The sequence below is a fragment of the Penicillium paradoxum genome (assembly GCF_028828445.1).
Source record: "Penicillium paradoxum strain IBT 22861 chromosome Unknown utg000002l_segment0_segment0, whole genome shotgun sequence".
NCBI lineage: Eukaryota > Fungi > Ascomycota > Eurotiomycetes > Eurotiales > Aspergillaceae > Penicillium > Penicillium paradoxum.
In genome coordinates, this window is record NW_026643180.1 from 4,964,633 (window position 1) to 4,991,358 (window position 26,726).

The following is a 26,726-nucleotide window of genomic DNA, read 5'->3' on the forward strand; positions in this document are numbered from 1 at the left end:
AGCGGTCAGTGCCGCCTTCGGATATTAGCGTTTGGAAACGGGCATTACACAATGTGCCCATGTGGAAGGAATTATGACTGAAATCAAGCTATGTTTAGTATACCTAGTAAGGGATGCTCAAGCAAAATCATAAGAACAATAAGTATCCCATACACCATAACAAGTAAAGCGAACATAATTTAGAGACGAGCAGGCGTAGTCCCGCTTCCACGCCATGTCTTACACAATCCTTGCTGTGATTTTCCAAACACAGGATCATACTTCGGCTTCGGAACAGACCATACTTTCTCAAAGTCCCCTCCACTCGTAATGAAATCCCAATCTCCACCATTATAAGCTCCCATCATAGTATATCCAGACAACTCAATCTCAGACAGTGCTTTCTTCGGGTCTTCGGCCTCAATACCATGTCCCGTCCCAGGACTCAGGAGCTTGAACTCAGCTTCAGGCTTGCAATTGTATGTCTTGTGCGCCACACCGGCAGGAATGATAAACACATCTCCAGCTTCGGCTTCTAGTTCGACCGCGCTGTCCTCCCAGGCAGAGCCGTGTGTGTTTTCGTATAGGTCCTCGGAGGTGTCGGCGACGCCGAATCGGATTCGAGCGGTGCCCGAGAGCACAGCCATGCATTCGTGTGCTTTGGAATGGTAATGTGATAACTGTGTCTCGTTGTAACGGAATATCCAGTTTACTTTCCATCCATTCTCGGTGAACATGTCCCAGACCTCGGCTGTGCTGCAATGGGAACTGCCGGGTGTCCTGGTTAGGACATTCTTATAGTGCAGTAAAGGTCTGGGCGAGTTTGGAATGAGGTCTGTTGGGAATAAGTGGTATTTTCGAATTTCAACCATTTTGTTTGATTTGGAGTGTCGCGTTCGTATGGTGTAACTAGAGGTGTCAAACGTTGGAGTTCACGTCGGGTAGTCCAACTTGATATAACGTTGCGGGGGACCGGCATTATATCCGAGTCCGGATGTGTTCTCTCTTTGGGATTGATCTTCTCGGTTCCCCATTCCAAGTTTGGAATGTCAGTGTCTTGCCACGCCCGAAGGATCTCGGCTTGTTGTAGATTGCGGGGCTTTGGTAGCGTCACAGCCAATGGAACCAAGAGCATAGTACTCAAAAGACCCGAATGTCCTTTTTCGGATACAAATCAAGATGGTTAGAGGAGGTAATTCCGAGATAAATGATCTAGAACCGGTCTTTTTAGGCGTTGGGGTTAGTGATTGGTTGTCGGAAGGCCACCCGACGTAGGTCAGGTAGCCAATCCAAAATGACCGGATGGGATCAGGGGCTTATCAAAATTGGATTGGTTTCCCCGCAATATGAAAAGCTGGGTAAGATGATAGAGTACCGATATAGAACACGGAGTCCAGTGGAATGCGAGTCTTTGGGAAGATTTGGCAAATGGCTTCCCGATTGGGATCGGGAAGAGTCCGATTAAAGTACAAACGAACATATGAAGTTGAATAACACGATGATCAGCAAGAATAGCCCATAAAAGCATATTAAGTCGCATGCTATACAATGATGAACATAACAATTTATTTCTAAATACCACTTTTGCACAATGGCTGCTCTCACAAGATTCATTCATCCATCTGGTTCCCGCCGTCATCAACGATGAGAAGACCGGCTAGATTATGGTTGGCATTCGGCACGCACCGTATCCAAAAATCGAAACAGATGACTCAAGCGTTGCAAATACCGAGACAGTATCTTCTATCCAAGAAACCAAACTTAGTGCAGATTATCACAAATACCTGAGCCCGTTAATCTCGGAGCGAACAGTTGATCAACGACGCCCTTGAAAGGCCATTTTCATCGGCTCCGGAGTCCCTGGAACTCTCATCCCCAATCAATTTCTACAAGGTAGTTCCAAGTCTCGACTCGGTGCTGTACGAGAAGAACCCAGAGATCGGAGGTATCTAGTATGAGAACAAGTACCCAGGCTGTGCATGTGGTGAGTGGCAAGGAATGACACGGAGAAACAACTCTAATGCGAGACATATACGTACTGTTGCACTCATATCAGCTAAGCTTCGATTCTTGGACAGGATGGAGCAAACTCCTCTCCAAAGCCTGGGAAATCTTGGAGTATTGAAAGCGGGTTGCTCAAAAATATGACCTACGGAAGGGTGTCAAGTTCCAGAGCCGCCGTGGTGGAGCTCAGTGGAATGGCAGGTTGGGGAAGTGGTTTGTACAGATCCTCAGCACGGCAAGCGGCGAAATATTTGAAGTCTCCGCGGATTTCTTTACCACTGGTACTGGGTTGCTCAACGAATATAAGTGGTCATCTATTCCGAATCTTCAGAGCTTCAAGGCCAACTACTCCACACTGCATGCTAGGAGGAAACATTTGAAAGAGAGATAAGAGTATATCCATCCATGAGGAAACGTGTGTTTAAATCAGCTGACAGGCATCTGTAGAGGACCCTTGACTGTATCATTGAATTCGTCCAGCGTTCCCTATGGATCCTTGACATTGTGGCAGGTTTAAGTAAAACGACGTTGGCGCACGGCTCGGCACATATCCCTGGAGTTCGTGTATCTGCAACCAAACTTCAAAGCCTAGTACATAGTGGCAATGATGCCCTTCTACCACAACTCCTTATCATTGTTTTGATTAAGGCTCATGGTGAACGAGGCTTGAGGGCCTCAAGTTTTTAAATTATGGATATTCACTTAGAAAGTGATGGTACTCCTGTGTGAATCCTCAATAAACCTAATCTATATCTGATATCAAAATATATATCAACATTTTTTCGACCTCCACTAGTCAGATTCTCTTTAAAATTAGCACTTACACTTATATACCTATTATGACTATAAATTAGAACCTCTAACTCTAACAAGTTAGTAGAAGTGTTAGAATACAGCGATTACAAGATGCTAGTTCAACCCCGTAGATGGGCTATTATGGGGGCCTTATAGGCCCCCACCAATGGGCAATGGGTTGCCCAGGTCGGGCTTCGAAGGTTAGGCCCATAGCCCACAACGGGTTGAGCTTTGGGCCTGGGGTGGGGGCTTTGCGGAAGTCTACACCCTCGAACGCTTTCGCTCGTCATATTCCATTGGAAGATGTGTGGTGATGGGCCATGCAGGGCTGCCCAAATATCAGAGGAGCGGAACCCCGCAGGGACGAAAGTACGTTCTTCCCGGCGTCTCGACGTCGAGCGATGCGATCAGACTTTCACTGTACAACACCGGTCAGGCTGCGATATCTTACTGACCAATAATTGCATTCAACTCCCACAAGCATCAAACTCGGTGAGAGGCTGCATATCACCAAAATGGATGCCACAGAATCCCCCGGGCCTGACACAATCGACATCATCAGCACCGCAGGGACATGGCTTGCTGTGTTCCTCGCCCTCGTCGCTCTTGTCGGCATCCTTGGCCCCTGGTTGGCGATCAGAGCAGCATTCAGCGATAAGAACCGTGCTCTCAACGCCGTGTATGATATGCATGGGGATTATGTTACACGTGGAATCGTAATTTCGGGGAATTTGCGTTTATTCCGACAGACGAAGATCCCTGACCTTGCACCCAAGTTTAACACCAATACACCGGAGATTCCAAAACTGATCAGCGAAGATAACGCGGGCAGGCTTTTGGAATTCAGACAGCCACATTACAACTCCTGGAATACAGGCTGGTCCAAGTTATGTGCATTAATTCAGGCCCAACAAGTGGTGGAAACAGAAAACCATGAACCTACAACCAATCACCCTACAGAAACCAACATTAACATCGACGAACAAGCACGGGGGCCAGGATGGTCCTGGCGCAGGATACTTCGTCGTGAGGAAGCGGATGGTGATATTGAAGATGCCAACGGCGAAGAAAATGCACTACAAAACAATCCTAGGACAGTACCCTCGGCTGAGCCCGTGCCACAGCCCAATTCTGATAAACTAGGAGTCGTACCGGAAACATTCAAGGACATGAGCTCTCTCGGCGGCACCTTGGACATTGTCGAATCCCGCACCGCCGTGGCAGCGAGCAGATACTGGATCCTTCTATTGGGTTTACTCGGAAAGTACTCCAGTCCGGCCCACCGAGGGGCCGCAAGCCGTCTGATTCTAGGCGACTTTCCTGGCGAACGACTATCGAATTACGCGGCTAGCCAAGGCGATGACACCGCCAGTGAGGTCACGGAGACGGACAACCAATCCTGGGAGACTCACGTTTCGCGTGGTCCGTACCAGGGGACTAGGGGTCCAAGTCATGGCGAAAGATATCGAGCCTATCTCAGTAGCCACGGTACGTGGGAGCTATCAAGCGCCCCGGCTAGATCGATAGAAGGATACACGGGATCTTTCCGCGACCTCGGCCGACACAGAGGTAGCTTTGTCAACCAAAGTACAGTCACCTTTTCACCTAAGACAGTGAGCGAGAGCAGGGAAAGGGGATCTTCCAGACTCAAAAAACAGGTATCCTCGATCGTGGTGCAGTTTTGGCTCGCCCACGGCTTCCTTCCGTCAAATACCAAATCCGGGCAACCTGACGAGGTTATTTCCTTACAAGATCCCGTTCAAGATGGTATGAACCCCGGATTGAACGAGCTATTTACAGGAGAGGGGAAAGACCAGCGGACGAAAAGCTATCTCAGTCTGGCTGAAACGGCCAACGTACCTCTCTCTATCAAGAAGTCTTCCATCGCGCTCGGGGTGCCTTCATGCACGACGAAACAATGGATAGCACATGACGAGCCCACTTTGACCACTTTTGACGAGTGGACACAGGTCAAGATCAAAGAAAAAACCATGAATGTTCTAAGGAGTGATCTATTCGTAATAATTAACCGGCTGCTGATGATCACTTGGGATGATTGGGGGTACTTGATATGGAAGTCAAAGTCAGAATCCAACATTTGGACCAATGTTCTCGAACCTGTCGCGTCCGACACTTTCAAAAATGGCCGGTTGATCCGGCCCTTCCTGTGGGAACATTGTACAGAAGGGGAAATCAACACAACAACAGAAGGCCATCGGATTATCCCCGACCACAGTGCGCTCGACTGGAGGGTAAATGCGAAGTTTTATGCCCCTAAAACGGCGGATTATGTCCAATTCGAAGTCGCAGTAGAGACTTGGATCAACAACAAGGAAGCAAAGCTTCCTATCGCCTTCTTATTCATCAATGATCAGAGCTTCCGGAAATCTATCCTCGAAATGCTCAGCCATACTCCGATTCCGACATTAGCCAGAGATCAGCCTTCCGACCAAGAGCCTGATCCCTCAGACCCGGTACGGGACCAAACTACTCAACTCAATCCCACTGCGGCATGGGTTGAAGATGTGGCGCAAGCTTCTAGTGCATCCGAAGGAGGGAGGGCTTCGTCCCAAAGCGCTGATTGGTCATGCAGAAGGTCATCATCTATCGAAGGACCAGAATTTGAGGAGGACGACCCTAGGCTCACCCTGGCCGGACCCCAGACTGAAGAAGACCGGCAGCCGGCAGAACAGCCCCCACAACCTCTCTACCACTTGGGAAGAGGAGTCACAAAATTCAAGTACTGTAGGACTCGAAATCTTATCAAGTGGAAATCCGTCGCGGCGAATGGGACAGAAGCAGATAAACAAGCGTCCCTTCCGTCTGAATCGTCTCTGGATATCAACAACCAACCATCTGGAGACCCCTCTGGGGGCGCAGGGGACGATGGCCACGAAGTTGACATCTCAGATACGGATGTGATTTTCATTGCTCTCTGGGCGGCAACACGGTGTGCAATTTGGATGTCTTCGGAGGACTCCATCCCACTCATCAAATTTGTCAATAATCTTGATCGCTATGTTTGGGTGATCTGAAGCAGAGCCACCGATGAGAATGATCTCGTCGAACATTCCCTGCTCATGATGACAAAAGAAAATGTTGATAAGCAACTGACCTGGTCCACAGTTTGAGTGCTGGTAATCCCCACAATTGTAATCTTTGGCATTGCCTACACTAGCTGTTGTGATGGCTTCCCGTGGTGTTTAGTAGACCTGCGTATACAAAGGGCGTTATATATTATGTCAAGGAAGAGCCAATTCAATGGCCATATTACCTTGCTTTCAATGTTGTTATAAGTTTCTAGATATCTGTCTTCTCTTTAACTAGCTAGGTACTAGACACACTGGTAGGGAAAATGATCTTGTTGCTGGCGAAAGGCGTCCTATTCATCCTCCGCAGGGCTTCGAATTTAATTTCACGGCAATGAATAGTATCAGCTAAGATCCAAGAGATAGAAATATGTGCAGACAACTTCTGCCCGATGTATATGGTCATATCACTGGTGTTTCACATTCTTGGGTTTCATGAAAAGGCTCTAAATTACTAGATGATAATGATGATGATGAATATTTCACCCGTCTAATGTATCTCGCTTGACGTATATGCTCCTGTGTGAGATAGCATCCCAAGGCCAGCATTGAAAACAACTAATGGTGGTGCATCACCGGTATACAAATCCACCCGAGCATCAGTCCTCGAGGCGTCCCTGAGGTTATCCCCATGTGTCCTCGATGTTTGTCCACCTGAAAGGTAAAGCCACAAATCGGCTGCGCAAAGAAGACAAAAGAAGATTGCAAACAAAGCCGACCTGTGAAGTGTCCGGGTTCCGTATCGCAATTTGTTAGATCATGGGCATGCCTAGGGAGGTAAGAGCCTTTGAATGGAGGAACAGTGATGTGTGCAAAGGTAGGAAAGGAGCTGTTAGGCACCCGGGGCGGCAATCCCCGACTATGTACGCCAGCCCCTAACTACCCAAGTAGTGGGCGGTTCGCACTTTTCACCAGTTTGGTTGTACTCCGTACGGAGTACTTGTTTTATTTTGTTTCTATTCAATTCTGCTTCGGAAGGATTTCTCATATCCACTTTATTGTTCGTTTTCGATATACAAAATAGCACGATGAGACGAGTTCTACAGATCCTTGTTTATCGCCTAGTTCACCCCCTAATCGTGTCCGCAAAGGAAGATCGACCGTACAATGCTGCTTTGCCCTTTCTATCAAGCAATGTGACAGGGCTGGATGGTCTCTATAATTGGGTTGGATCGTACATATGTCAAACCCTCTTCCTTGCTTTGCCGTTACCGAATGACTAGTACAGATATTAAAATGCCACCACGAAGGTCGAGTTCACTCCTGAGATCAGGTCGAAACATCAACAATTCCGTATGCAAAGATCCTCTTCGAAGAATGTATTTGTCCCCAATATGGTGACGAAACATTTGCGTTTTCTCTTTTCTACTTAGCCATATTATTCTGTATAGAGCCGTTGCTCTATCCAGCTCCATTGCAAGCTGCCCACAGGGCACGGGGCGTCAGATCCTCCCGGTTCTTGCAGTTATTGTAGACCTCCTCACCTCCATTCATTTTCCGTAGTAGTTGCATGGCTCTAGGATCCCCATTCAACGCAGTAGCAAGATAGTGTAATGCAGTATTTCCATCCATATCCTGAGCGCGGATATCGATCCCCGCTTTAGCAAGTACACGAAGAGTGCTGAGCTGTGCATCCTGCTCGGCCGGAGTCAAAGGAGTCGGGGGATCGATAGGGCGCCTTGGATTTTCCACCACGACTGTTCTCTCTGTATTCAAGTGCAGCGGACTGGGCTGTGCATGTGGAAGCCATTTTGAATCTAGCGTACGGGCGCAATGAACACTTCTTACGGCTTCAGGGATTTCTCGATTCATGGACATTGCGGTAAGTGGGAGTGAGGCGATATGGAGTAATGTATGCCCTAAAGCTGTCGTTCCTGCGCTGGAAAGCGGCATTGGCAGAAGGGATAGGAGATCTGGGTCATGGCGAGCAACTGCCAAGTGAAGTGGATGGATATCAAAGATAGGAGTCCGTAAATTTAGGTCGATATCTGGATGCGCAAGAAGATGGCTGATACAAGCCCGGATGTTGGGATCGTTTGGGTCGCATCGACCCAGTGCAAAGGAAAGTGGTGGAAAGGCAACTGTGGGTGCTACCATTGCACGGTAATTAGGCGAGTAATGATATTTGTTGAGTAGTTTGTCAAGCATGGCGTGTTGGCCATGTTCGATGGCTTCGTGTACAGGGGATGTGATGCTTAGCGACGACGGCTTGGTCTCATCGAAGTCGGCTTGACCAGAAGGGCTGATCCACGCAGACTCATCGGCCCCGGCTTCACGAACCAGAGCGAAGAGATCCTCAAAGCCTAGACTAGCAGCGACTTCTAAAGCTGTGATGCCTTTGGTCATCCTAAGTCGCTGGCCTGGGATATTTGGCTCGGTCCAAAATCGTGGAAAGCTGGTGCGTCGCTCATCCAATTCCGCTTGTGTCAACGGCTGTGCCTGCTCGGTGATTCCCTTTCTCTTTGCGACTGATAGAATATACAGCCGTGTCTGGCACGGGCCATAACTCGAAATGTCGACTTTGGCGTCTCGGCCACGCATGAACCTCGAAGAGTAGTCAGATAAAGTCCAAATGTTGATGCCTGTGGGATCCGCACCACGGGCCAGAAGGAGCCGGACATTTTCCGACGAATTGGCGCGAATGGCGGCTGTTAGTGGTGACTCGTAAATGCTCATACCGCCACCGCCGACATTTGCATTGGGCGAGCATCCTTTAAGTTCACGGAGCTTTCGTCTATGATAGTCTAACAAAGCACGAAGGACGGCTGGGTTGGGGTTGCTGGCGGCCCGAATGGCGGCGGTCTCCTCATTGTCCCCCAAGACGTCGCTTCTGGTGAGTTTATATGACATGGTATGATGGTGAAGCTGGAGGAGAAGAAGAGGGCGATTACTTTGTATTTGACCTGTTCAATTGCGGGGTTGTCTCGGTGATATCATAGGTATTCGCCTAGCGATCCCTTCTGATACTATGAGTCAATCCACCCCTGGGGCCTAATTTCTTCGCTTATAGCTACTACTATATTTATACATCGTCATTGTCATCCTGTGTGTTCTCCTCAGAAACTTCACCCATTGCAGGAGGGCTGAATGCCCGACTCCGCCGATAGCGATCCCAGTCAAAGGACCATTGAATCGGACACTCAGGGCGATCATCTTGATATGTCTGCAGTTAGCCCCATCGAGCTCCCGTGAACCGTCTTCTCAGTTGCTAAGTCCTTCTCATGTAGGTAGTTATTGAAACACCAGCTCGATCCGCACGAATATGCAACAAATGCTACCGCCTCTACCTCAGACGATCACGGATAGATACACTGCTGTGTTGAAGCAAGAGCTCAGCTGCGATCCTTATCTTCTTCCGCTTTCCATGTCCATGTTAGACTAGTATGGTCCAGTGGGCAACGGGGCATTCCAAGATCAATTTTGCAATGACTGCGGTACTGCATTGGCGACCCATCATTCTTCTGTGATACCACAAACTGCCGGTGATGTTGAGCCCTGGGATGGAGTTCTCGCTGTGTGGGCAGGAGGTGTCTTATGGTCCACCTGGAACAGGGCCTGCTTGAAGGACTCTAAAACCAACAAATATCCGCACTGGTACTTGCTCCACTTTTTGTTTCTCAAATGCAGTTGACAGATTTTAGATGCGATCGCGGATACACAAACAGCCCTGGGCGAAATTGAAAGGAAGAAGAGATTGGAGACAAAGCGCAAAGACGATTGATAAAGATCGAAGCAACTTCACAAATGAACATCTCTCCTACTTCATACCATAGGCAGCGCCATTTCAATCAATACGAGATATTTATGACGCACGTAGAAGTGCTGGAATTTGATTGGACCTTTCATTCGGATTATTTACAATCGCTGACCTCCCCACGCTACTACACGGGACCGCAAATATGGAGGCTTGGCTAATGGGATCTGGACACATAGCCCGGAAGGCAGACAAACCAGGGACGCTATTCCCTAGGTACATTAGTGCAGTGAAGTGACATATATATATAAGAGTAGGATGGTTCCTTGTTTGGAGGACCCCAAAATCTTCGAATCAGTTCAGCGTATTTGAGCTTTTCGACGACTTGAATATCAACCCAGATTGGAAAAATGGCATCAAAGTGAGTACTACTCACCCAAGCAGAGGTAGAGGAGAAGGACGCAGTATCAATGAAGAATAGTATTCGGGGCCCATTCACCGAAAATTTACTAAAAGTCTTAACAGTACTCTTCAGAATGGAACTCCCGATATTGTCATCGTGCGGGGAACAGTGGACGATACTCCAGCAGTCCTCCATCTCCTCGATACCGCAGCCAAATGGCTAGTTTCCCATGGAAGAGCCGGGCAGTGGGGAGAAGCATCGTTTTCAGAGAATCCACGACGCATTGAACAAATCAAAGAATTTGCAACAGGCGGTCTTGGCCTTTGGCTCGCTGTCAAGGTTTCTGATGGCACCACGGCAGACCCAAATCAACCCACCACCTCACTCCTCACAACTACGAGCGGAGGAGCTCCGGGGACTATCTTAGGAGCGCTTGCTGTTGGAGACAGAATGCCTTACGTGACCCCTGTCTCAGAGCCCGAGGCTTATGTGAAATTAGTAATCACGGATCGACAATGGGCTGGAAATGGAGTTGGCAAACGCCTTTTGGAACATGCACGAGATCTCGCCAACGAGGCCGGAGCCTCATTACTTCGATTGGATTGCTATGCAGGTGGTGACGGCAAATTAGTCCAATACTACGAGTCTCAAGGATTTGAGCGATCCGAAACCTTGGATGTCGAAGGAAAATGGCCGTGTCAAGTTCTTGCTCAGCGTTTACATGTGAAGGAAGACTAAAAATGCCTAGGTAAATAGAGCCTCAATATAGGGAATCCAGTCATATTGCCATATTCTCGTGTCGGAAGTATTGAGCTCAGAAGTGACCAGGGTATATTGGGACTGAGAGATAGAGGCCGTTTCCAGTTACAAGTCACACTTTGAGAAGGCGGTCTAGGGGACGGGTTTATTTTCGAAGCCCCCAATCAGAGCTCAGATATCTTCTCTGAGAAGTCAGAAGAGAACTGATTTCGAAAACAACTGTATATGAGCAATCTTTATGTTACACTAACGCGGTATCTTCTTGACATTGATGGACACCGAGGAATCCGACCGTGAGGGGCGCGAAGCGCCAAGTCCGCTGGTTAGACGTGCGGTACGTGATCCACAAGCCGACAAATTGCGGTCGGTATTGTGTCGATGACCTATAGAGATGGGGGAAAGACGGATCCGATATAGCCATAGCTAATCAATTCTTTCTCATGCATTTAGTGCGACCAATGTCGACTCCGAAAGGTATGCAGCCCCAAACATTGCAGTGACCCGACACGATCTCATGCTGCCACAGGTGCGATGCGATAAGCGCACGCCATGTGCAAACTGTCGAAGCTCAAATATTGCATGCCGATCTACTGGCGAAGGCCAGAGACCACCAGAGCCCCGTAGACGAGTCTTGATCTCAAATCAGTAGTAAGACCATCCTCTCCCCTGTGAGAGGCCATCACTGACCGGAGCCCAGTGAGAAGAAGATTGATTTGATTGAAGAACGCCTAGCAAGCATTGAGAATACTTTGCGAGAACTAGCCAAAAACACATCGGAGCTGCGAGCTTTGACGGTGACTAAACCGCAGGAGTTCCACTTCGCTCCTTCATCCCAGAAGTCAACCCCGTCGCAGTCTACATCTGTTGCAGGCAACCCTTCAAAGCCCAGAGGTTCTCTATACACTGCAAATCCCACCATTGAGCAGCACGATTCCAGCTCTGGGTTTGAGGGTAGCTCTTCCCTGACCGCTCATGGAGCCTATGCGAGCGCTCTTCTCGAATCGGCTGTTTCCCAAAGCTCGCTACAAGTCTCATCGAGCCCAAAGATCAATGCAGCTCTTTCATTGCTGAAACAGCTTGTCGGAATTCAGAACCAGCGGCGAGAGGCAGACTCACAGGGGAACCAATTCCTGACTAAGAATGCAAGATTGGGGTTGAGGCGTGATTTACATGGTTTGGAGATGCCACCCTTGCCATTGGTTCTGGGCGTATTGAGAAAATGTCAAGGTATGATTTGTTCCAAAGTACTGTCACTACGTAGGTGGTTTCATTTTCTCACTCATCTAGAAACACCTCCCGCATGCTTTGGTGGCTACGTTCCATTCCTCAGCGTGGACTATTTCACCGAAAAGTGCCGTGAAGTATACTTCTGCGTCGACGAATACTCCGATGCAGCCTTTGTTGTGACTAATTTTTGTTTGTATATGATTCTCTTTGAAACGGGCGCCACCGAGAATGAAGCTACTAAGCGAGAAGAATATCAGCACTACATTGAGATGTGCCGGAATAACCTTGAGACCGCGCTTGCCAATTTGAACATCCTGATGCCAGCAACCGAAGAATCGGTCACAGCGCTAGCTGTAGGGGTCAGTGCTTCATCTCTCCGTTTTCTTGGACCTTCATTATGAGGTGTTCGGTCATCTTACTGACTTTACGTAGGCTATGCACGCACTCGAGATTTCCAAACCATCTGTTGCCTGGGCTCTAGCATCAACAGCCATGAGTTTATGCCAGACCCTTGGATATCATCGTTTTACCTCCATGGAGCATGACCCAGTACCAGTGCAACACCAAAAGCAGCTTCTATTTTGGTCCGTATACACAGTCTTGAATATGATGTCTCTGCGGTTGGGACGCGCATCTTCGATCCAGAACTACGACATCAGTCTACCCGTGCTCAATGACAACTGCGGCGTTCCCGAGCCATGGGGACCTGCTTGCATGTTATGGGCTAAATCCGCAATTGTCCAGGGTGAGGTATACCAATATCTGTACAGCCCCGAGGCACTGCAAAAGCCAGAAAGCGAACGAGTCACACAGGCGTACAGACTAGCTGCGAAGATGCAGTCGAAGGTCATGGAACCGTTCGAGGTATGTTCTGCCACTGTTACCCCATGTTTGATGTTGGTGTGTAGTTAATGCAAGAACATGTAGAAATTCATGTCTGAGGTCAAGATGTCCGAACTAGACTTCATGTACCTCTCGACCGACAAGGTCAGTCGACTCTCTGTCATGACCTTGATCTACCGGGCAGTTCCTGCATCGACTGGCTCGGGCGCTGTTAGCTTCATACCTGAATGCATTGAGACAGCCCGAGAAGCCCTAGAAGTCCACCGACAGTGCATTGCCGCTCTGAATGAGACTGACGACTTCTTGAAAATCTCCTACATGCACTGGTAAGTCTCCTGGCCCAATACCAATGAAAAGGCTGCCCGTCCTTGGTTGCAAACGAACCAAATGCTCACAAGTGATCAATACAGGGCCATTCTCATATCCCCATTCGTGCCGTTCATCGTGATGTTCTGCAACGTAATCACAACATCCAACCGCGAGGATCTAGCCCGACTGGAAGACTTCGTTGCCTCGCTCCGCCCACTTAAAAGCTTTTCCCAATCTATTGACCGATTGCATACTCTCTGCTCAGTCCTCGGCACCGTCGCTCGCCTCTACTTCGAAGCCAATACCCAAACAGCCGAAGGCCAAGACCAGGATCTCAACGTTGGTCCGGAATTTGATGTTTATCTGAGTGCTCTTGGACTTGCGCCTTCAAATCCCGTGTATCCCACGAGCGGTGTAAATATCCAGGTGGGAAATCCGCAGGGGTATTTCCAGGATATGCCTGCTATGAATTTTGATTTAGCGCCAGTGCCGCAGCAGGCGAATGAGTTCTCGACGCCAGTTGATTCGTCTCAGGCACAGGGTCAAGATTCCGGGGCGGCAGCGCAATTGGGAAATTGGTTCTGGGGGAATCAGTATATGATGGGACTTTTGGAGGAGGATTTGTCGCAGTTCCATCCTGGGTGGTCGTGAAGATGGCATACTCAATCTTCTATTAATAAAACGCATTTGGATAGCAAGGTCTCTCGTGTCTGGACGACTAAGAGCACCTCAAGCCGTCTGTCATAATACTATTTGACATATGCAGCATCCAAACAATAATCACATCAATTATCGAATTCGACTCCGCCGCATCCTCCGAGATCGTCGTTGGGCAGTGGAGTCAACTGGAACGGTAGTCGCCAGCTTAAGTTGGCATGAGCCAATGATAATGGCTGTACGTAATGCGATCGGGGTCAATTGGAGTCTCTTCCACTTTCTTCGGCCAAAGGAGTCAATCACGATCTACGAAGTCGAGGTGTTTCAATCTTCACTGGCTTTCGCCCTTTTTTAGAGGGAAAATCTTACTCCAACGTCAACCTACCGGAAGCCTTCATAACCACTTGAGGCCAGAAATGAAATTAACAAACCGAACGGATTGAATATCAAATCAATTTATCGAGGTGTCCCATTGGAATTATTCCCAGTATACCTAGGTAGCTGGAAACACGACTGCACGAATTACGATTTCACGACTGTCAAAGAGTACTATCGCCATGATTTCCGCTGGCCTCAACCCCCATCTCAACACAAACCACATCAAAATGGACCCCCGAACCATCTCAGAGCTGGACGAAGTCAAAGCCGAGAAGATCATCCTAGAGTCGCGCGTCCTGGTCATCATGACAGGCGGCACAATTTGCATGCATCCCTCACCAGCAGGCTTCGTCCCAGCCCGTGGCTTCCAGGAAAAATGCATGGCCCGTCTACCAACCTTCAACGATGGCTCGGAGAGCACATCCATAGACGTAGTAGCGAACGCCCACGAAACCAAAGCGTCCCCAAGTCTACGCACGCCAGTCACAGCTTACGGCCGGCGAGTCCGGTACACGGTATTCGAATTCGAGGAATTACTGGACAGCAGCTCGATCGACGCGCGGGGGTGGACTCAGATCGCGCAAACCATCGAACGCAACTACACGCTTTTCGATGGATTCGTCGTTCTACACGGCACAGACAGTCTAGCATATACATGCTCAGCGCTGAGTTTTATGCTGCAGAATCTTGGAAAGCCGGTTGTTTTGACCGGTTCCCAGGCGCCTATGCTAGAGCTACAGAACGATGCTACGGATAATCTGCTGGGGTCGTTGGTTGTGGCGGGCCATTTTATGATTCCGGAGGTGTGTTTGTATTTCAATAATCGGTTATTCCGGGGGAATCGGACGACGAAGGTTGCGGCGAGTGACTTTGCGGCGTTTGATGCGCCGAATTGTACGCCGTTGGCGGTTACGACTTCGATGCGGACGAATATTAATTGGCACATGGTGCATCGGCCTAGGAGTCTGGAGCCGTTTAGTATTCAGACGAATTTGGATACGACTCATGTTGCCTGTTTGCGTATCTTCCCTGGTATTCAGCCGGAGATGGTGGATGCGGTGCTGAAGCTGGATGGCCTGCGCGGGTTGATTCTTGAGACTTTTGGGGCGGGAAATGCGCCCTCTGGTCAGGACAATGCTATGATCAACGTGTTGGCTAGTGCGATTCAACGAGGGATTGTTATCGTGAACGTAACACAGTGTGAGTTATATCTGCGATGGCTTATATCAGTCTATGGATAAACGATATGCTAACATCGTCCAGGCCTCACTGGTAGCGTTAGTCCAGTCTATGCCACAGGCATGAGTCTCTCCCGGGCAGGCGTCGTCGCCGGCCTCGATATGACGACAGAGGGAGCATTGACGAAGCTCGCCTACCTCCTCGCTCTCCCCGAGTCGACCCCGGAATCCATCGCAAAGAGCATGTCCGTATCCCTCCGAGGCGAGCTCACCGAGTCATCCCTACCTATCTTCCGTCATCCAGACGGCGCACTCTCCGAGCGCATCCAAACCCTGACATCCATGGGCTACGCTATCGCGCAGGGCGACCTTGATAAAGTCCAAGCGATCATCAAAACAGAACACCACTGGCTCCTGAACGACGCCGATTACTCCGGCAATACTCCTATCGTAGGCCTCATCTCCGGTTTCCCTGTTTCTACCTCTCTTATCTCTCTCAACTAACCCAATGCAGCACCTCGCGGCAACCTCCCCTTCCCTTGAAATCCTGCACTTCCTCCTCTCGCAAGGCGGTTCCGTGCACCTCCGCAATCGAGCCGGCCGCACCCCGCTCTTCCTGGCCGCCAACGCAGGCCTCTCAGACCACACCCTCCTTCTCCGCAAATCTGGCGCTCACCTGCATTCGGACGAGCGACCAGCCGCCGAGCTCCTGGCGCGTCGCCGACCATTTGTCTGGGGTATGGCGGGTGTTGGGCCGAAAGAAATTAGCCAGCGCGAGATGGACGAGGAGGAATGGGGAGGTCAGAAGCGGATGATTCCCGGGTCTGCGCCATCTTAGACTGGGGTTTCTTCATTGGGTCTTGGGTTCTCCTTCAGGCTCAGCCGGGGTCGTCTCTAAATTTGGGGTTGGGCGCCGTGTCGCGTGCTTCCTCGTTACATGCAGCTCCCTTGCCCAGGTGCCAAGTTTAGGATTGCCTTGCTTCGAGTGATTGAGCGATAGGGGAATTTCTTTCCATTGGATTTTTCTTCTCTTTTTTTCCTTTTTTTTCGGCTTTTTCTTTTTTTTTTTTTTGGGCCCCTCTGGTGAGACTCCGGTGTCTTGTTTCGCTTAGCCGTTCAGCTCGGGGATTATTGCTTCATAGCGCTTTGCATCGGTGTAGACGCGGTAGTATAGACTAATACCTCCAACATATGTTGTCAGTAATATAGCGGAACATCAGATCCGTTCTTACACCATTCCCGCACATTCTCGTGTTTCCATCTTCCCGAGGGTGGATTAGGTGGATATCGCGGATCTGTCGATGACGCCAGAATTCGTGGACTCTGCTCTACTCAACTCCGAACGACGTCCATATTACATGTATTTTGTACAAAGTAATTGTTAGACCTCCGTCCTCGGCCTCCAATACCTCTGTGGCGCCATAATATGGAAATCCTTTACCCGCGGAGAGCGGCCCCTGTCCATAGCCGGGGATCAAAGCCACCAAGTGGGGAAGATAAGGTCGACTTATTTTGCCTTCGTTTTTCTTTCTGTCGGTCTGGGGTTTGAGTTAGTGTAGTATTGATACGGGCGTACAGAGCTAATTCCTGCCAAGCGTGAAGTCTGGGGCAAATGGATGAGGTTCTAGACTGTATACTCCGGTCACCCATACAACTCCAAGTCTCTCCAACTTTGGCGGGGTTCTGTGCAGGATGTGTGGCTTTGGGGTTTTTGCTTTTTTCTTCTGGGGTTGGGAAAGGCGATATATAATCCTTAGTAGACCCAGGTATAGGGATACGTAGGTTGAGGGATGCTTGTCTCATCGCGCATATAGGTCTCATTTGGGGCTCATGCAGCCAGGAAAATGATGTGATGGCATGGGATTTGCGGGGTTCAGGTACATCCTTGAGCACCTTCTTCAGTGGGAAAGAAATTCCTGGCAATTCCCAGAGGTACCTGTTCAACGGACGTATCGGGTGAAATGGCAAGTCGGACAACAGGGAGCACGTCAAGGCCAATGCCCCGTTGCGATTGGACCAGCAGCCCACTTCCTGATATACACCACGTGAGCCTGCCCCTGGCAGACTGTTGGTGGGCAATTTTGGTGCTAGCAAGTCACCTGCGCTATTGAGTTTTGCTCTTTTATTGCCTCTTGCGATGTTGAGCGATTCCGGCGGGTTTGCCAGGGTAAGGTATAGGGGATTTTGGGATCCAGGTAGACCTTGCGGTCCTATATATGGATCTCATGGATCTATCCGCAATAAGAACATTGAAGCAATGGCCAAGATCCGAGTGCCCGAGTCAGGATCTGCCCGTCCAGCTTGCCGAAAATCCAGCCCTGGAGTGGTGCCGATTTACGTAAAAGCCTGTGAACGAGACCGCACTTGGGAGTGGGTTTTTCTTTTTTTTTTTTTTTTTTTCCTGTTTTTTTTTAAACCGATTTCGATGTCATCTTTAGGGGGGAATATCACGCATAGTATATGGGAAGCAGACGTGTCTTTTTTTTTGTGTATATAGTCGAGGGGGGGGGCAACTATATACATTATGTAGCTCGTTATATATAGTCTTATCTTATCCTTTCTGCTCCGCGTTTTCACAAGGAATGGAGTTGTATATTTTTTTTCTCTTTCTCTGCAGATCAGACAATTCTCCATATGACTGTTCCAATCGCATAATCCAGGTCTGATCGCGATTCTCGTTACATACAACTTTTCCAACCTCCCCTCCCAAGGTACCCCACCATTGCAAAAGCCCTTCTCGCCAAGGCTTACTCCGGATTCTCTTTTATCTGTCCCTCCTCCCTCTCATCTGATAACTCCCTTCATTCCCCCTCCCCACCGTTCCTACTGTCAACTTCTCCCCCCCTCTCCCGGCCCCGCCTTCCACCTCCCACCGTCCCTCCCCCGATCAACCCGGATGACACAACCGCAGAAGACCATTGCCGTGGTCAACGGGACAGGCCGACAAGCGGCGTCGCTGATCCGCGTCGCGTCGGCCGTGGGGTACTCGGTGCGCGCGCAAATTCACACCCTGAAAGGCGTGATCGCCCCAGAGCTCCAACAACTGCCCAATGTGACACTCCTGCAAGGCCCGCTCCTCGGCAACATTGCGCTGATGGACGAGCTCTTCAAAGGCGCCCAGCTCGCTTTCATCAACACAACCTCCCAGTCTGGCGACGAGGTAGCCATCGGCCGCGACTTGGCCGATGCCGCTAAACGCTCCGGCACAATCCAGCACTACATCTACAGCAGTATGCCGGATCATTCTGTCCACGGACCGTGGCCCGCCGTCCCGCAGTGGGCGCCTAAGTTCACCGTCGAGAACTACGTCCGCCAACTCGGCATGCCCGCTACCTTCGTCTACGCCGGTATCTACAATAACAACTTCACCAGCTTGCCCTACCCGCTCTTCCAGATGGAGCTTCTGGCCGATGGAAGCTTCGAGTGGCGTGCGCCGTTCGATCCGGAGATCCCACTGCCATGGCTTGATGCCGAGCACGACGTGGGACCGACGCTGTTGCAGATCTTCAAGGACGGCACGAAGAAGTGGAATGGTCATCGGTGAGTCGGAACAAATCACGGAATTTCGGATATCCTCCGATGGCAACCACAGAGTTCCGGCGGGAACCGACGGTGATTCTGTGGCTGCTATAGATTCCCTAGAAAGGACTGAAACAAAGAGAAGAAAGAAACTGACCACACCGCTTGTTTTTTTTTTCTAGTATTGCTCTCACTTTTGAAACACTCTCCCCATTACAAGTGTGCGCTGCTTTCTCGCGAGCTCTGGATCGACCATGCCAGTATGTCCGCGTGCCTCAGATTGAAATCAAGGTCAATATCCCACCAGGATATCGAGAACAGCTTGAAGCGCTGGAAGAGCTCTTTGGACGATGCGACGCACCTTACTTCCCGCAGCCGGAATTCTCACAGCCCGCTGCAGGTTCACCGAAGGGTCTCGGTCCGGCGGGTGGAAAGGGTGCTGGTGCTGGTATGATGCAAGGACCCGGTGGTGTTATCTCGTTACGGGTAACCGACGAGTCCCGACATCTGTGGCAAGGCTGGCGAGATATGGAAGAGTATGCGCGTGAGGTGTTCCCCGTGGAAGAAGAGGCCAATGGGCTTGACTGGATGGTTTGAGTTCACCTCTTCTTTCCGGTCTAGCCTGCGACGTCTTGATGACATTCTCTATCGCTTTTCTTCTTGCTTTTATCACGACAGTTCGATGGGGGCGGAGACATGTGCATGGTGATGTGTTCTGTGCATATGGAACTGCCCTTGCTGTTTTGTTTTCTTTTTTTTTCTTGTGTTTTTAATCATTGCATTCTTGGCGAATGGGCATGGGATATATGGACTTTCATAACTTAACCTCGGTTCTTAATTGGAAGATGCTTGGGGTAGCATTGAACGAGGATTGTTCAGTTTGCTTTTGTGATTTGGATCCGAATCACGGAAAAAAAGTTGTCGTTTCTTTTATTTTCTCAATATTTACTTGACTTTGTGGCTTTTTTTTACATTTTATGGGTTTCAATAAACCCCCATTCTCAACCCCCAAGCTTCGAAAAAGGAGGCAAAAAACAAAAACAGAATACGGAATAAGATATCTCGACTTTGGCTACTGGCCAAGAGATTCTATGTGTTCAAATTTATGACCACGATTATGCTTATCTATTCTTTCGCCTTGGCTGTCTGGACATGCACATATCAGCTTCAGGGGTTCCAAGACCTAGACGCGAGATCATCCTTTTTCTTTCAGTGCCCCAATACCAGGAATATCTCCCTCGTGCCTCTTGACCCCAATTAACCAATCCTGCAGCTCCCCTGCGTCCACATCAAAGGCTTACACGTCCGACACGCAGACCGCTCCTCCGATCTAACTGGATCATGCAGAAGCCAATGAATCAGCTAGAACAACCAGACCAGGGACTCTCAGACCCCTGAGAGGAGGAGCTGCAATCTGAGAGATTCAATCTAAATCTCAGCCAGACGACTCCGTAAAGGCGATGGATGGAGACATCCCGTATCTCTGTCGACCGTGTTGCATTCTCGAATGACTTGACTGCCGTCAAAATAAGGTATGTGCTGCTCATTTATAGTTTGGCTTAGATACTTCCAAGCTTGCCTTTTCCTCCTTTCGGGGCTTCTTTTAGAAGTACGTTGATCTCTGCGTGGCTATATGGTTGTGATAGTAGAGGTACAACGTGACATGACGTCTGGTTACCATCTGGGAACTCGGTGTAAGAGGCCCTGGACATCTGTCACGGACCATATGCTAGTTGGTGGGCATCAATTCATTCAGAGGGTGTTTAGGTATAGACATTCGGTGAACTACGCTGGTATACCAAAATCACAGACCAGTCCTAATACTGAAAGATGATCCTTCTTGTTCAGATCTACCTGTAGCTAGTGACAACTTGTATACCACTGCACAGTACATACGATATACTCCATATGAACTTGCATTGAAGTTATACCCCTCCAGATATTCCCAGCCAAGCCCTATAAATAACAAAGCACTCACATTGGGCCCTCCTGATCCACAAGATCAGCGTCAGAGTTTTCTCGACTGGATGATGTAGCACTCGACACCTGAGGCCGTAGTTTTGCCCCCCACCATTGTTGCCCTTGGGTACACAGAAATACCTGGGTCAACCACTGTGGTACCACGGTACCAGAGGTACCAGCAAGTATCGTCATGTAGCTCCTAGCTTTTAAGGTAATGCGCACCTGTAGCTCCCTTTTTTTTTTTTTTTTTTTTTTTTCTTCCCCGTCTCTTGTCCCCTCTTGACTTCTTTCCCACCTGCTTTTATTTTAAACCTCAGACACACTCTTGCATTTTTTTGACGACACGGCTTTTACGAATATATCATGTCTAACGATCAGTCGCTCCTGGAGCGCATCGAGATGCCTAGCATCCCTGAGGCTGCTATGAAGAAGATTGCCGTTCTGGAGGAGCGCTTCGCTCGCGCTGAGGTTGAGCAGTGTGAGTTTCGTTGGAATTTCCTAGCTTGGTTTCTGTTGTGTGATGGGGGAGGAAATAGCTTGCCGATTCTACTCTACCATTGAAACGCCAGGGAGCAAAATCATGTCAATTGCTAACATACACGAAAATCTCTAGTGCGCCACAGTGTTAAGTTGATGGCTCCCTTGATCCAGCAGCGTAGCGAGATCATCACATTGCCCGATGTGCAGCCCGAGTTCTGGATGCGCGTGTTCGCCAGCGCTCCCCAGGAGATCGACGAGTATATCCTGCCTCGCGACGCCCAGGTCCTCGGCGAGAGCCTGAAGAACCTCACCGTTGAGCGATTCGAGCTCGATGCCCAAGGCAATGGCGAGCCCCGCAGCTTGCGCTTCATCTTCGAGTTCAAGACCGGCGAGGAGAACCCCTTCTTCACAAACGAGAAGCTCGTTAAGGAGTTCTACTGGCGCCAGGAGATTTCCAAGAGCGCCGCTGGCCGTACCCGCACTTGGGAGGGATTGGTGTCCGAGCCTGTCCGCATCAACTGGACCAAGGATATGGATTTGACCCGGGGTTTGCTTGATGCTGCTTGCGACCTTGCTGACGCTGAGAAGAAGAAGGGCGGTGACCGCAAGAAGCTGCCGGAGTATGCTGCTCTTGTTAAGAAGGTTGAGGAGGCTGATGCTGAGGCTGCCGCTGCTGAGGACGCCGATGAGGATGACGAGGATATGCCCAGCCCCGTTGGTATGAGCTTCTTTGGATTCTTCGGATACCGTGGCCGTGATGTCTCCGCTGCTCAGTCCAAGGAGGCTGCTAAGGAGATCGAGGCCCGCTGGGCCAAGGTCCTGCGAGGCGAGGATATCTCTGAGGGTGATGAGGACTCTGACGACGAAGATGAGGAGTCCAGCGATGGGCTGGAGGAGGCTGAGATCTTCCCCGACGGTGACGACCTGGCCGTTGCCATTGCCGAGGACCTCTGGCCCGATGCGTTGAGCTACTACGGTATGTAGACCCCTGGTGGCAAGTGAGATGTCTTCACCCGCTGACTTCGATTGCAGTTCAATCCTTCCAGATTGGCGACGAGCTCGAAGATATGGACCTCGATATGGAAGAGTTCGAGGGAGAGGACTCTGATGAAGAAAGTGAGTCGCGCCCGCGCAAGAAGGCTCGCAATTAATCCATGCACCCGAAACGCCCTAATTCTCCCCCCCTTTTGATGTTTTGCTCTTTCCTAACCCCTTGATTTATGTATTATCACAGTGCAATGAGGAGGATTAATAATAAGACGAGAACGAAGATGAGCGCCGCGATGCAAAACGAGGACCATGTATCTAGTCGGAAAAATGTTAGTTATGAACTTGTGATTCCCATACCATGCCAGTCCATCTCCCGTAGAGATCCAGCATAGACGTAGACAGAACAACCAGAAAGGCGACAATCTTACCCTCATTCTTGCGCACAATGTGTTTAATCCGCGACATCCCGTTCGCCAACTTCCCTCCAACCCGGTCTGCCAGTGTATCAACCTCATCAATCATGACAGCCTGATCCTCCAGTTCACGGCCCATATCATCAGCCTGCTGACGCAGATTCCCAACAGTTCGGAAGACCCCATCAAGCTGCTCATCCTGCTCATGCATAAGCTCCGTCTGGCGCTGCTGCTCCATAGAAGCATAGTAATCATCGCCACGGCCACCGCGCTCCTCTTCTTCAAGCGCAGCGTCGAACTCAGTCGGGTTGGGCAGCGTATCAACAGCCGAATTCGAGACCGTCTGCTGCAGCTCCTGGTGCATCCTTTCAACTTCATCGCCGACATCGTCAACGAGCTTGCGCCGGCGCTGCACCTCCTCTAATTCCAGTCCATAGCGGTAGGGATCTTGTTCGATTGCGCGCACGCTCTCGACGAGGTCGTTCAGGTCCGCTGTTAGCTCTGTTAAGATTGCCTCGAGCTCGGAGCGCGCTTGCTTCAGCTCTGGGTTCGACGGACTTTTGGCCAGCGACCGGATGCGGAGGTATGAGGAGAACAGTGGACGGCTGGTTTGTAGAGTTGACACCACGTCGCTGGGATGGCGGTTAGGTGCATGCGCTGCCTGGGGGCTTTGGGTGGCTTACGCTTGGACTTGTAGGAATGGGTCTGCGTTTTCCATGGCTGCGCTATGGGGTATCCGGGTGTGTTGCTTTGTAGACTCGGCCCCGGTTTGGTCCACGGGTGAGCCTGGATCCAGGTGCCCGCCCGGTGCTGACTCAGGACTACGGTGGACTGTTGGGATTGTTGCGCCGTTCAGGCAGAAAATTGCATACGTCATAGTTATACCGCCTTAGGTGTGATATTGGAATCTTATCATGCTACATGTAAATGGGGGGCTATCTTTTAGATTTTGCGGAATACGAAGAAGGGATATATATCTTTCCGTCTGTTACTTTAATGGCATGGGAGCTCTGCTGGCGCAAGTGCTGACTGAACCCCGCAAGCATTCTAAGGAAGACTTAGTCTTGGGGCTACTGGGCGTCTAGCACAATTGATATTTTGATACCTCGGTACTGCTAAAGCGCGATAAATGAACCTTGAAGTGTTTGAGCTGGACACAGTTGGTTGCTTTTACTGTACAATCATCTGGTGGTATTCCCAGCATGTACATAAGTGTCACTCTAGGAGACGAATGTACGGTGGGACATCATGGATTTTCTACGCTTCAATTGGCCAGCAACACATATAAATAATCGCGATCTGTAACCTCTTGGTTGAAAGTCGCCCGCTATGAACGAAAGTGATCCAGCAAATGCCGTGCCTGTTCTAATATTCCAATGGGTACAGAGTGTCCAGCACACATGTACTTGAGGTGTATAATCTATCTTACCTGAAAACAGTGGAATATACACGCAATGGCAGAAAACGGCATCCGATGGAGAAGAGAGGCATATTCACGCCTTGGGTGGCGCAGGGGGATACCATGTGCCGTCGCTCAGCCAGACCCCTGTCGGGCTGTATGTGCCAGCCTCTGAGCCTCTCAAAAATGCGAACCGGAAGAAGAGATCTTCGGGTTCGTCTTCAGAATTACTATCGGCCAACAGGATTGATTGGGGTTCAACGCTTGGGTCAACATTGCGATTGACTAGGCGAGGCGGATTTGTCTGGAGCTCCAGGCCATCATGACCATGGCGATGCCAAGTGAATTCTCCGCGTTTGTCTTCATCGAGATAACCGCGCCAGCGTTCAACGTCATTGAGAAGAACTGATATGCCATCCACCGCCAGATCCGCCATACGCTCGTGTTCCCACAGAGCGAATGTGATGTTACCATTGCCACGATAGGTGTGATTCGATCCTAACTCTGGTAGGGAGATATTCACCGATGCGTTCGTGATATTGGGGTAGGTAGCACCCCACCAGCCATGAATTCCGTCTCCAATCGGCACTTGTTCTCCCAAGGCTGCCGGGGTCTCGATGATCGAGGCGAAACCCCAGCGAGCAACTCCGTTGATAAAGAGGCCCAACAGCAAGCCTTGGTAGACGAGCGAGGGGCGAGTGGGGAAGGCAGTGCCAGGCATGAGTAGGATGGCGAGAATGTAGTGATGAATCCTAAGGCGAAGGCCGGGAAGAGGAAGCAGAATCAAGATAATGACTCCCATGGTGCAATATATCTTCAAGTATCGCGGGAGCAGGCCGCCTTGTCGGATTTGCCAGGCTTGGCTAAGGATAATCGAAATCACAATCGGGATAACGAGGGCCAATGCCAGCTTTGCCCCAGGTTGTTTCTGAATGTCCATCGGCGTCAAACGCTGCAGTGGGATCAACCGGGCAAAGGTGTAGTTGTTCAAGGCTCCAATGAACAGCGGGGGCAGGAAGAGGAACATCTTTGAAAATTGGTAGATGGGCGAAGAGATCGGATGCAAAAGTGGTGCCGCGCAGAACTTATAAAGTACGTAGACGACAAACGACGCCGGCAGCAGCCGAGATAGAAGGCTGGACACAAGATCGGTCAAGAATGGATACGAGGGGGGATCCCCAACAAGTCCCGTATGACAAAACACCATGAAAAACGTACTGAAGAATAGCACAGGCGGTGATGTACAAAAGAGCCAGAGAACTCCAACAGCAGCAGCGGTGATTCCCAGGAGCGTCCACCGAGGATCTGACGGGCAGCTGGCTTGTGGCGAGGATAATTGGAGGAAGCTAAAAGCCTTCGGGAAGGTTGACGGGAATCCGGCAGATAGTATACCGTGTTGCTTCACTGAAGGGAAAGAGTGCGCAGCACCCTCAAGCTTGACTACACCGCATCCGCCATCGTTCGAGATTGCACCGACATGTATGGCGGCCTGGCACACAAAACTATCCGCACGGTAGAGGGCTGGATCGGATGAATCCGGCTGTGGTCCTCCAATGACTAGCCCTTGGTAATTGTATGTATGATTTCCCACGATGTGAGGCTCCAATAGTTTGGTGTCACGGCAGTTGGCAGGACACCGAAAGGGAATGGTGGAGGAAGAAAACGGACGGCAATCGTTTCCATTAACACCGCAACCATTGTCAAACTCCCTAAGCCAATCGCAAATATGTTAGGCACTTTTCAAGACGGATTGATCTGGTTTTACTTCGAATGTACGTACCAAAAGTTCGTCGAGCATGACAATGTTTGAGGCTGACCATACCCTTCGATATAACCGGAAGAACGTGAGTGCAATAAAATCAAGAACCAAGGCAAGAACCAAGACGCATAAAGCAGTAATAATAATACAGTCTTGTATTTGTGCTTGGGTAAAAGACGGTCAAAGTATTGGACTGGGAGTTCTTGGACTCGCGGAAACAATGGTTTCAATAGAGGCGTGTGCGGCGGATCTGGGCCTTTGACCCAGTTGGCGGTCGCGCGCCCAACCTTTCGGAGCGGTAGCGGCACCCATCCCCAGCGGAATGATTTCGATGACTCCCGTAACCAGACGGGCAGTGTGCTGCCTGCCTCGACGTCGGGCGGCGGCAGGTCTTCGGAAGCCTCGGGATCGGCGAGACGCTCGTCATCTTCAAGGAGTGGAGCAACATATAGCCTGGCGGCCTCCTCTCGACCCTCTCCAAACATGATGAAGGGCTGACTCGCAGGGAAAGAAAGGTGTAGTTGGAACAACTACAATGAACGTACGATCGGGTACGGAGTACAAATGTATGATGTCGGTGGTTGGTGGCTGGTGGGCGCTAGCGTTGCGATAAGCAGCGAGGATCTCCAGGGCTCCGTTGATTGGTATGTAAGGCGGAGGATCACCAGGGACGCGACCCTGAAGCGAACAGAGCAAGGTACCTGTGCTCGACCTAGAACATGAAAAGATAGGATAACTAAATACAAAACAAAAAGATATGGGAAGAATACGGAGAGGGACAAGATGTGAGATGAGATCTGGGGAAGACAAAAAAAGTGGACATCCACGTCAGGCAACCAGGCACCCAATCAGATCCACACGCGTGACGGTGTGGCAACATGATCTCTCT

The 26,726-nt window shown here is 50.0% G+C and overlaps 11 protein-coding genes across 11 annotated transcripts; 7 read left to right on the forward strand and 4 right to left on the reverse strand.

The window, feature by feature from the left end:
* Positions 1-179: 179 nt before the first annotated feature.
* Positions 180-851, reverse strand: N7457_001757 (cupin domain-containing protein; the record flags this gene model as incomplete). Its single annotated transcript, XM_057172803.1, has 1 exon — positions 180-851. The coding sequence occupies one exon, from the start codon at positions 849-851 to the stop codon at positions 180-182; it is 672 nt and encodes a 223-aa protein (XP_057036706.1).
* A 940-nt stretch (positions 852-1,791) lies between these two features.
* N7457_001758 (FAD-dependent pyridine nucleotide-disulfide oxidoreductase) lies at positions 1,792-2,374 on the forward strand (the record flags this gene model as incomplete). The annotated part of the gene is given in 3 exon segments (XM_057172804.1): positions 1,792-1,924; positions 2,036-2,097; positions 2,108-2,374. 3 exon segments carry the CDS (start codon positions 1,792-1,794, stop codon positions 2,372-2,374), a joined length of 462 nt encoding a protein of 153 aa, XP_057036707.1.
* A 919-nt stretch (positions 2,375-3,293) lies between these two features.
* Positions 3,294-5,813, forward strand: N7457_001759 (uncharacterized protein; the record flags this gene model as incomplete). The annotated part of the gene is made up of 1 exon (XM_057172805.1): positions 3,294-5,813. One exon carries the CDS (start codon positions 3,294-3,296, stop codon positions 5,811-5,813), a length of 2,520 nt encoding a protein of 839 aa, XP_057036708.1.
* A 1,455-nt stretch (positions 5,814-7,268) lies between these two features.
* N7457_001760 (ankyrin repeat domain-containing protein) lies at positions 7,269-8,717 on the reverse strand (the record flags this gene model as incomplete). Its single annotated transcript, XM_057172806.1, has 1 exon — positions 7,269-8,717. One exon carries the CDS (start codon positions 8,715-8,717, stop codon positions 7,269-7,271), a length of 1,449 nt encoding a protein of 482 aa, XP_057036709.1.
* Positions 8,718-9,971: 1,254 nt separating this feature from the next.
* On the forward strand, positions 9,972-10,702 carry N7457_001761 (GNAT family N-acetyltransferase; the record flags this gene model as incomplete). The annotated part of the gene is made up of 2 exons (XM_057172807.1): positions 9,972-9,982; positions 10,087-10,702. 2 exons carry the CDS (start codon positions 9,972-9,974, stop codon positions 10,700-10,702), a joined length of 627 nt encoding a protein of 208 aa, XP_057036710.1.
* Positions 10,703-10,994: 292 nt separating this feature from the next.
* Positions 10,995-13,753, forward strand: N7457_001762 (uncharacterized protein; the record flags this gene model as incomplete). Its single annotated transcript, XM_057172808.1, has 7 exons — positions 10,995-11,086; positions 11,174-11,371; positions 11,421-11,950; positions 12,011-12,309; positions 12,383-12,814; positions 12,878-13,119; positions 13,204-13,753. The coding sequence occupies 7 exons, from the start codon at positions 10,995-10,997 to the stop codon at positions 13,751-13,753; spliced, it is 2,343 nt and encodes a 780-aa protein (XP_057036711.1).
* A 563-nt stretch (positions 13,754-14,316) lies between these two features.
* Positions 14,317-16,153, forward strand: N7457_001763 (putative lysophospholipase; the record flags this gene model as incomplete). Its single annotated transcript, XM_057172809.1, has 3 exons — positions 14,317-15,337; positions 15,401-15,765; positions 15,830-16,153. The coding sequence occupies 3 exons, from the start codon at positions 14,317-14,319 to the stop codon at positions 16,151-16,153; spliced, it is 1,710 nt and encodes a 569-aa protein (XP_057036712.1).
* Positions 16,154-18,211: 2,058 nt separating this feature from the next.
* Positions 18,212-19,431, forward strand: N7457_001764 (NmrA family NAD(P)-binding protein; the record flags this gene model as incomplete). The annotated part of the gene is made up of 2 exons (XM_057172810.1): positions 18,212-18,855; positions 19,017-19,431. The coding sequence occupies 2 exons, from the start codon at positions 18,212-18,214 to the stop codon at positions 19,429-19,431; spliced, it is 1,059 nt and encodes a 352-aa protein (XP_057036713.1).
* Positions 19,432-21,159: 1,728 nt separating this feature from the next.
* Positions 21,160-22,427, forward strand: N7457_001765 (histone chaperone napB; the record flags this gene model as incomplete). The annotated part of the gene is made up of 3 exons (XM_057172811.1): positions 21,160-21,274; positions 21,410-22,252; positions 22,309-22,427. The coding sequence occupies 3 exons, from the start codon at positions 21,160-21,162 to the stop codon at positions 22,425-22,427; spliced, it is 1,077 nt and encodes a 358-aa protein (XP_057036714.1).
* A 169-nt stretch (positions 22,428-22,596) lies between these two features.
* N7457_001766 (SNARE domain protein) lies at positions 22,597-23,397 on the reverse strand (the record flags this gene model as incomplete). Its single annotated transcript, XM_057172812.1, has 2 exons — positions 22,597-23,284; positions 23,363-23,397. The coding sequence occupies 2 exons, from the start codon at positions 23,395-23,397 to the stop codon at positions 22,597-22,599; spliced, it is 723 nt and encodes a 240-aa protein (XP_057036715.1).
* Positions 23,398-24,172: 775 nt separating this feature from the next.
* On the reverse strand, positions 24,173-26,322 carry N7457_001767 (LCCL domain-containing protein; the record flags this gene model as incomplete). Its single annotated transcript, XM_057172813.1, has 2 exons — positions 24,173-25,787; positions 25,859-26,322. 2 exons carry the CDS (start codon positions 26,320-26,322, stop codon positions 24,173-24,175), a joined length of 2,079 nt encoding a protein of 692 aa, XP_057036716.1.
* Between the last annotated feature and the right edge of the window lie 404 nt (positions 26,323-26,726).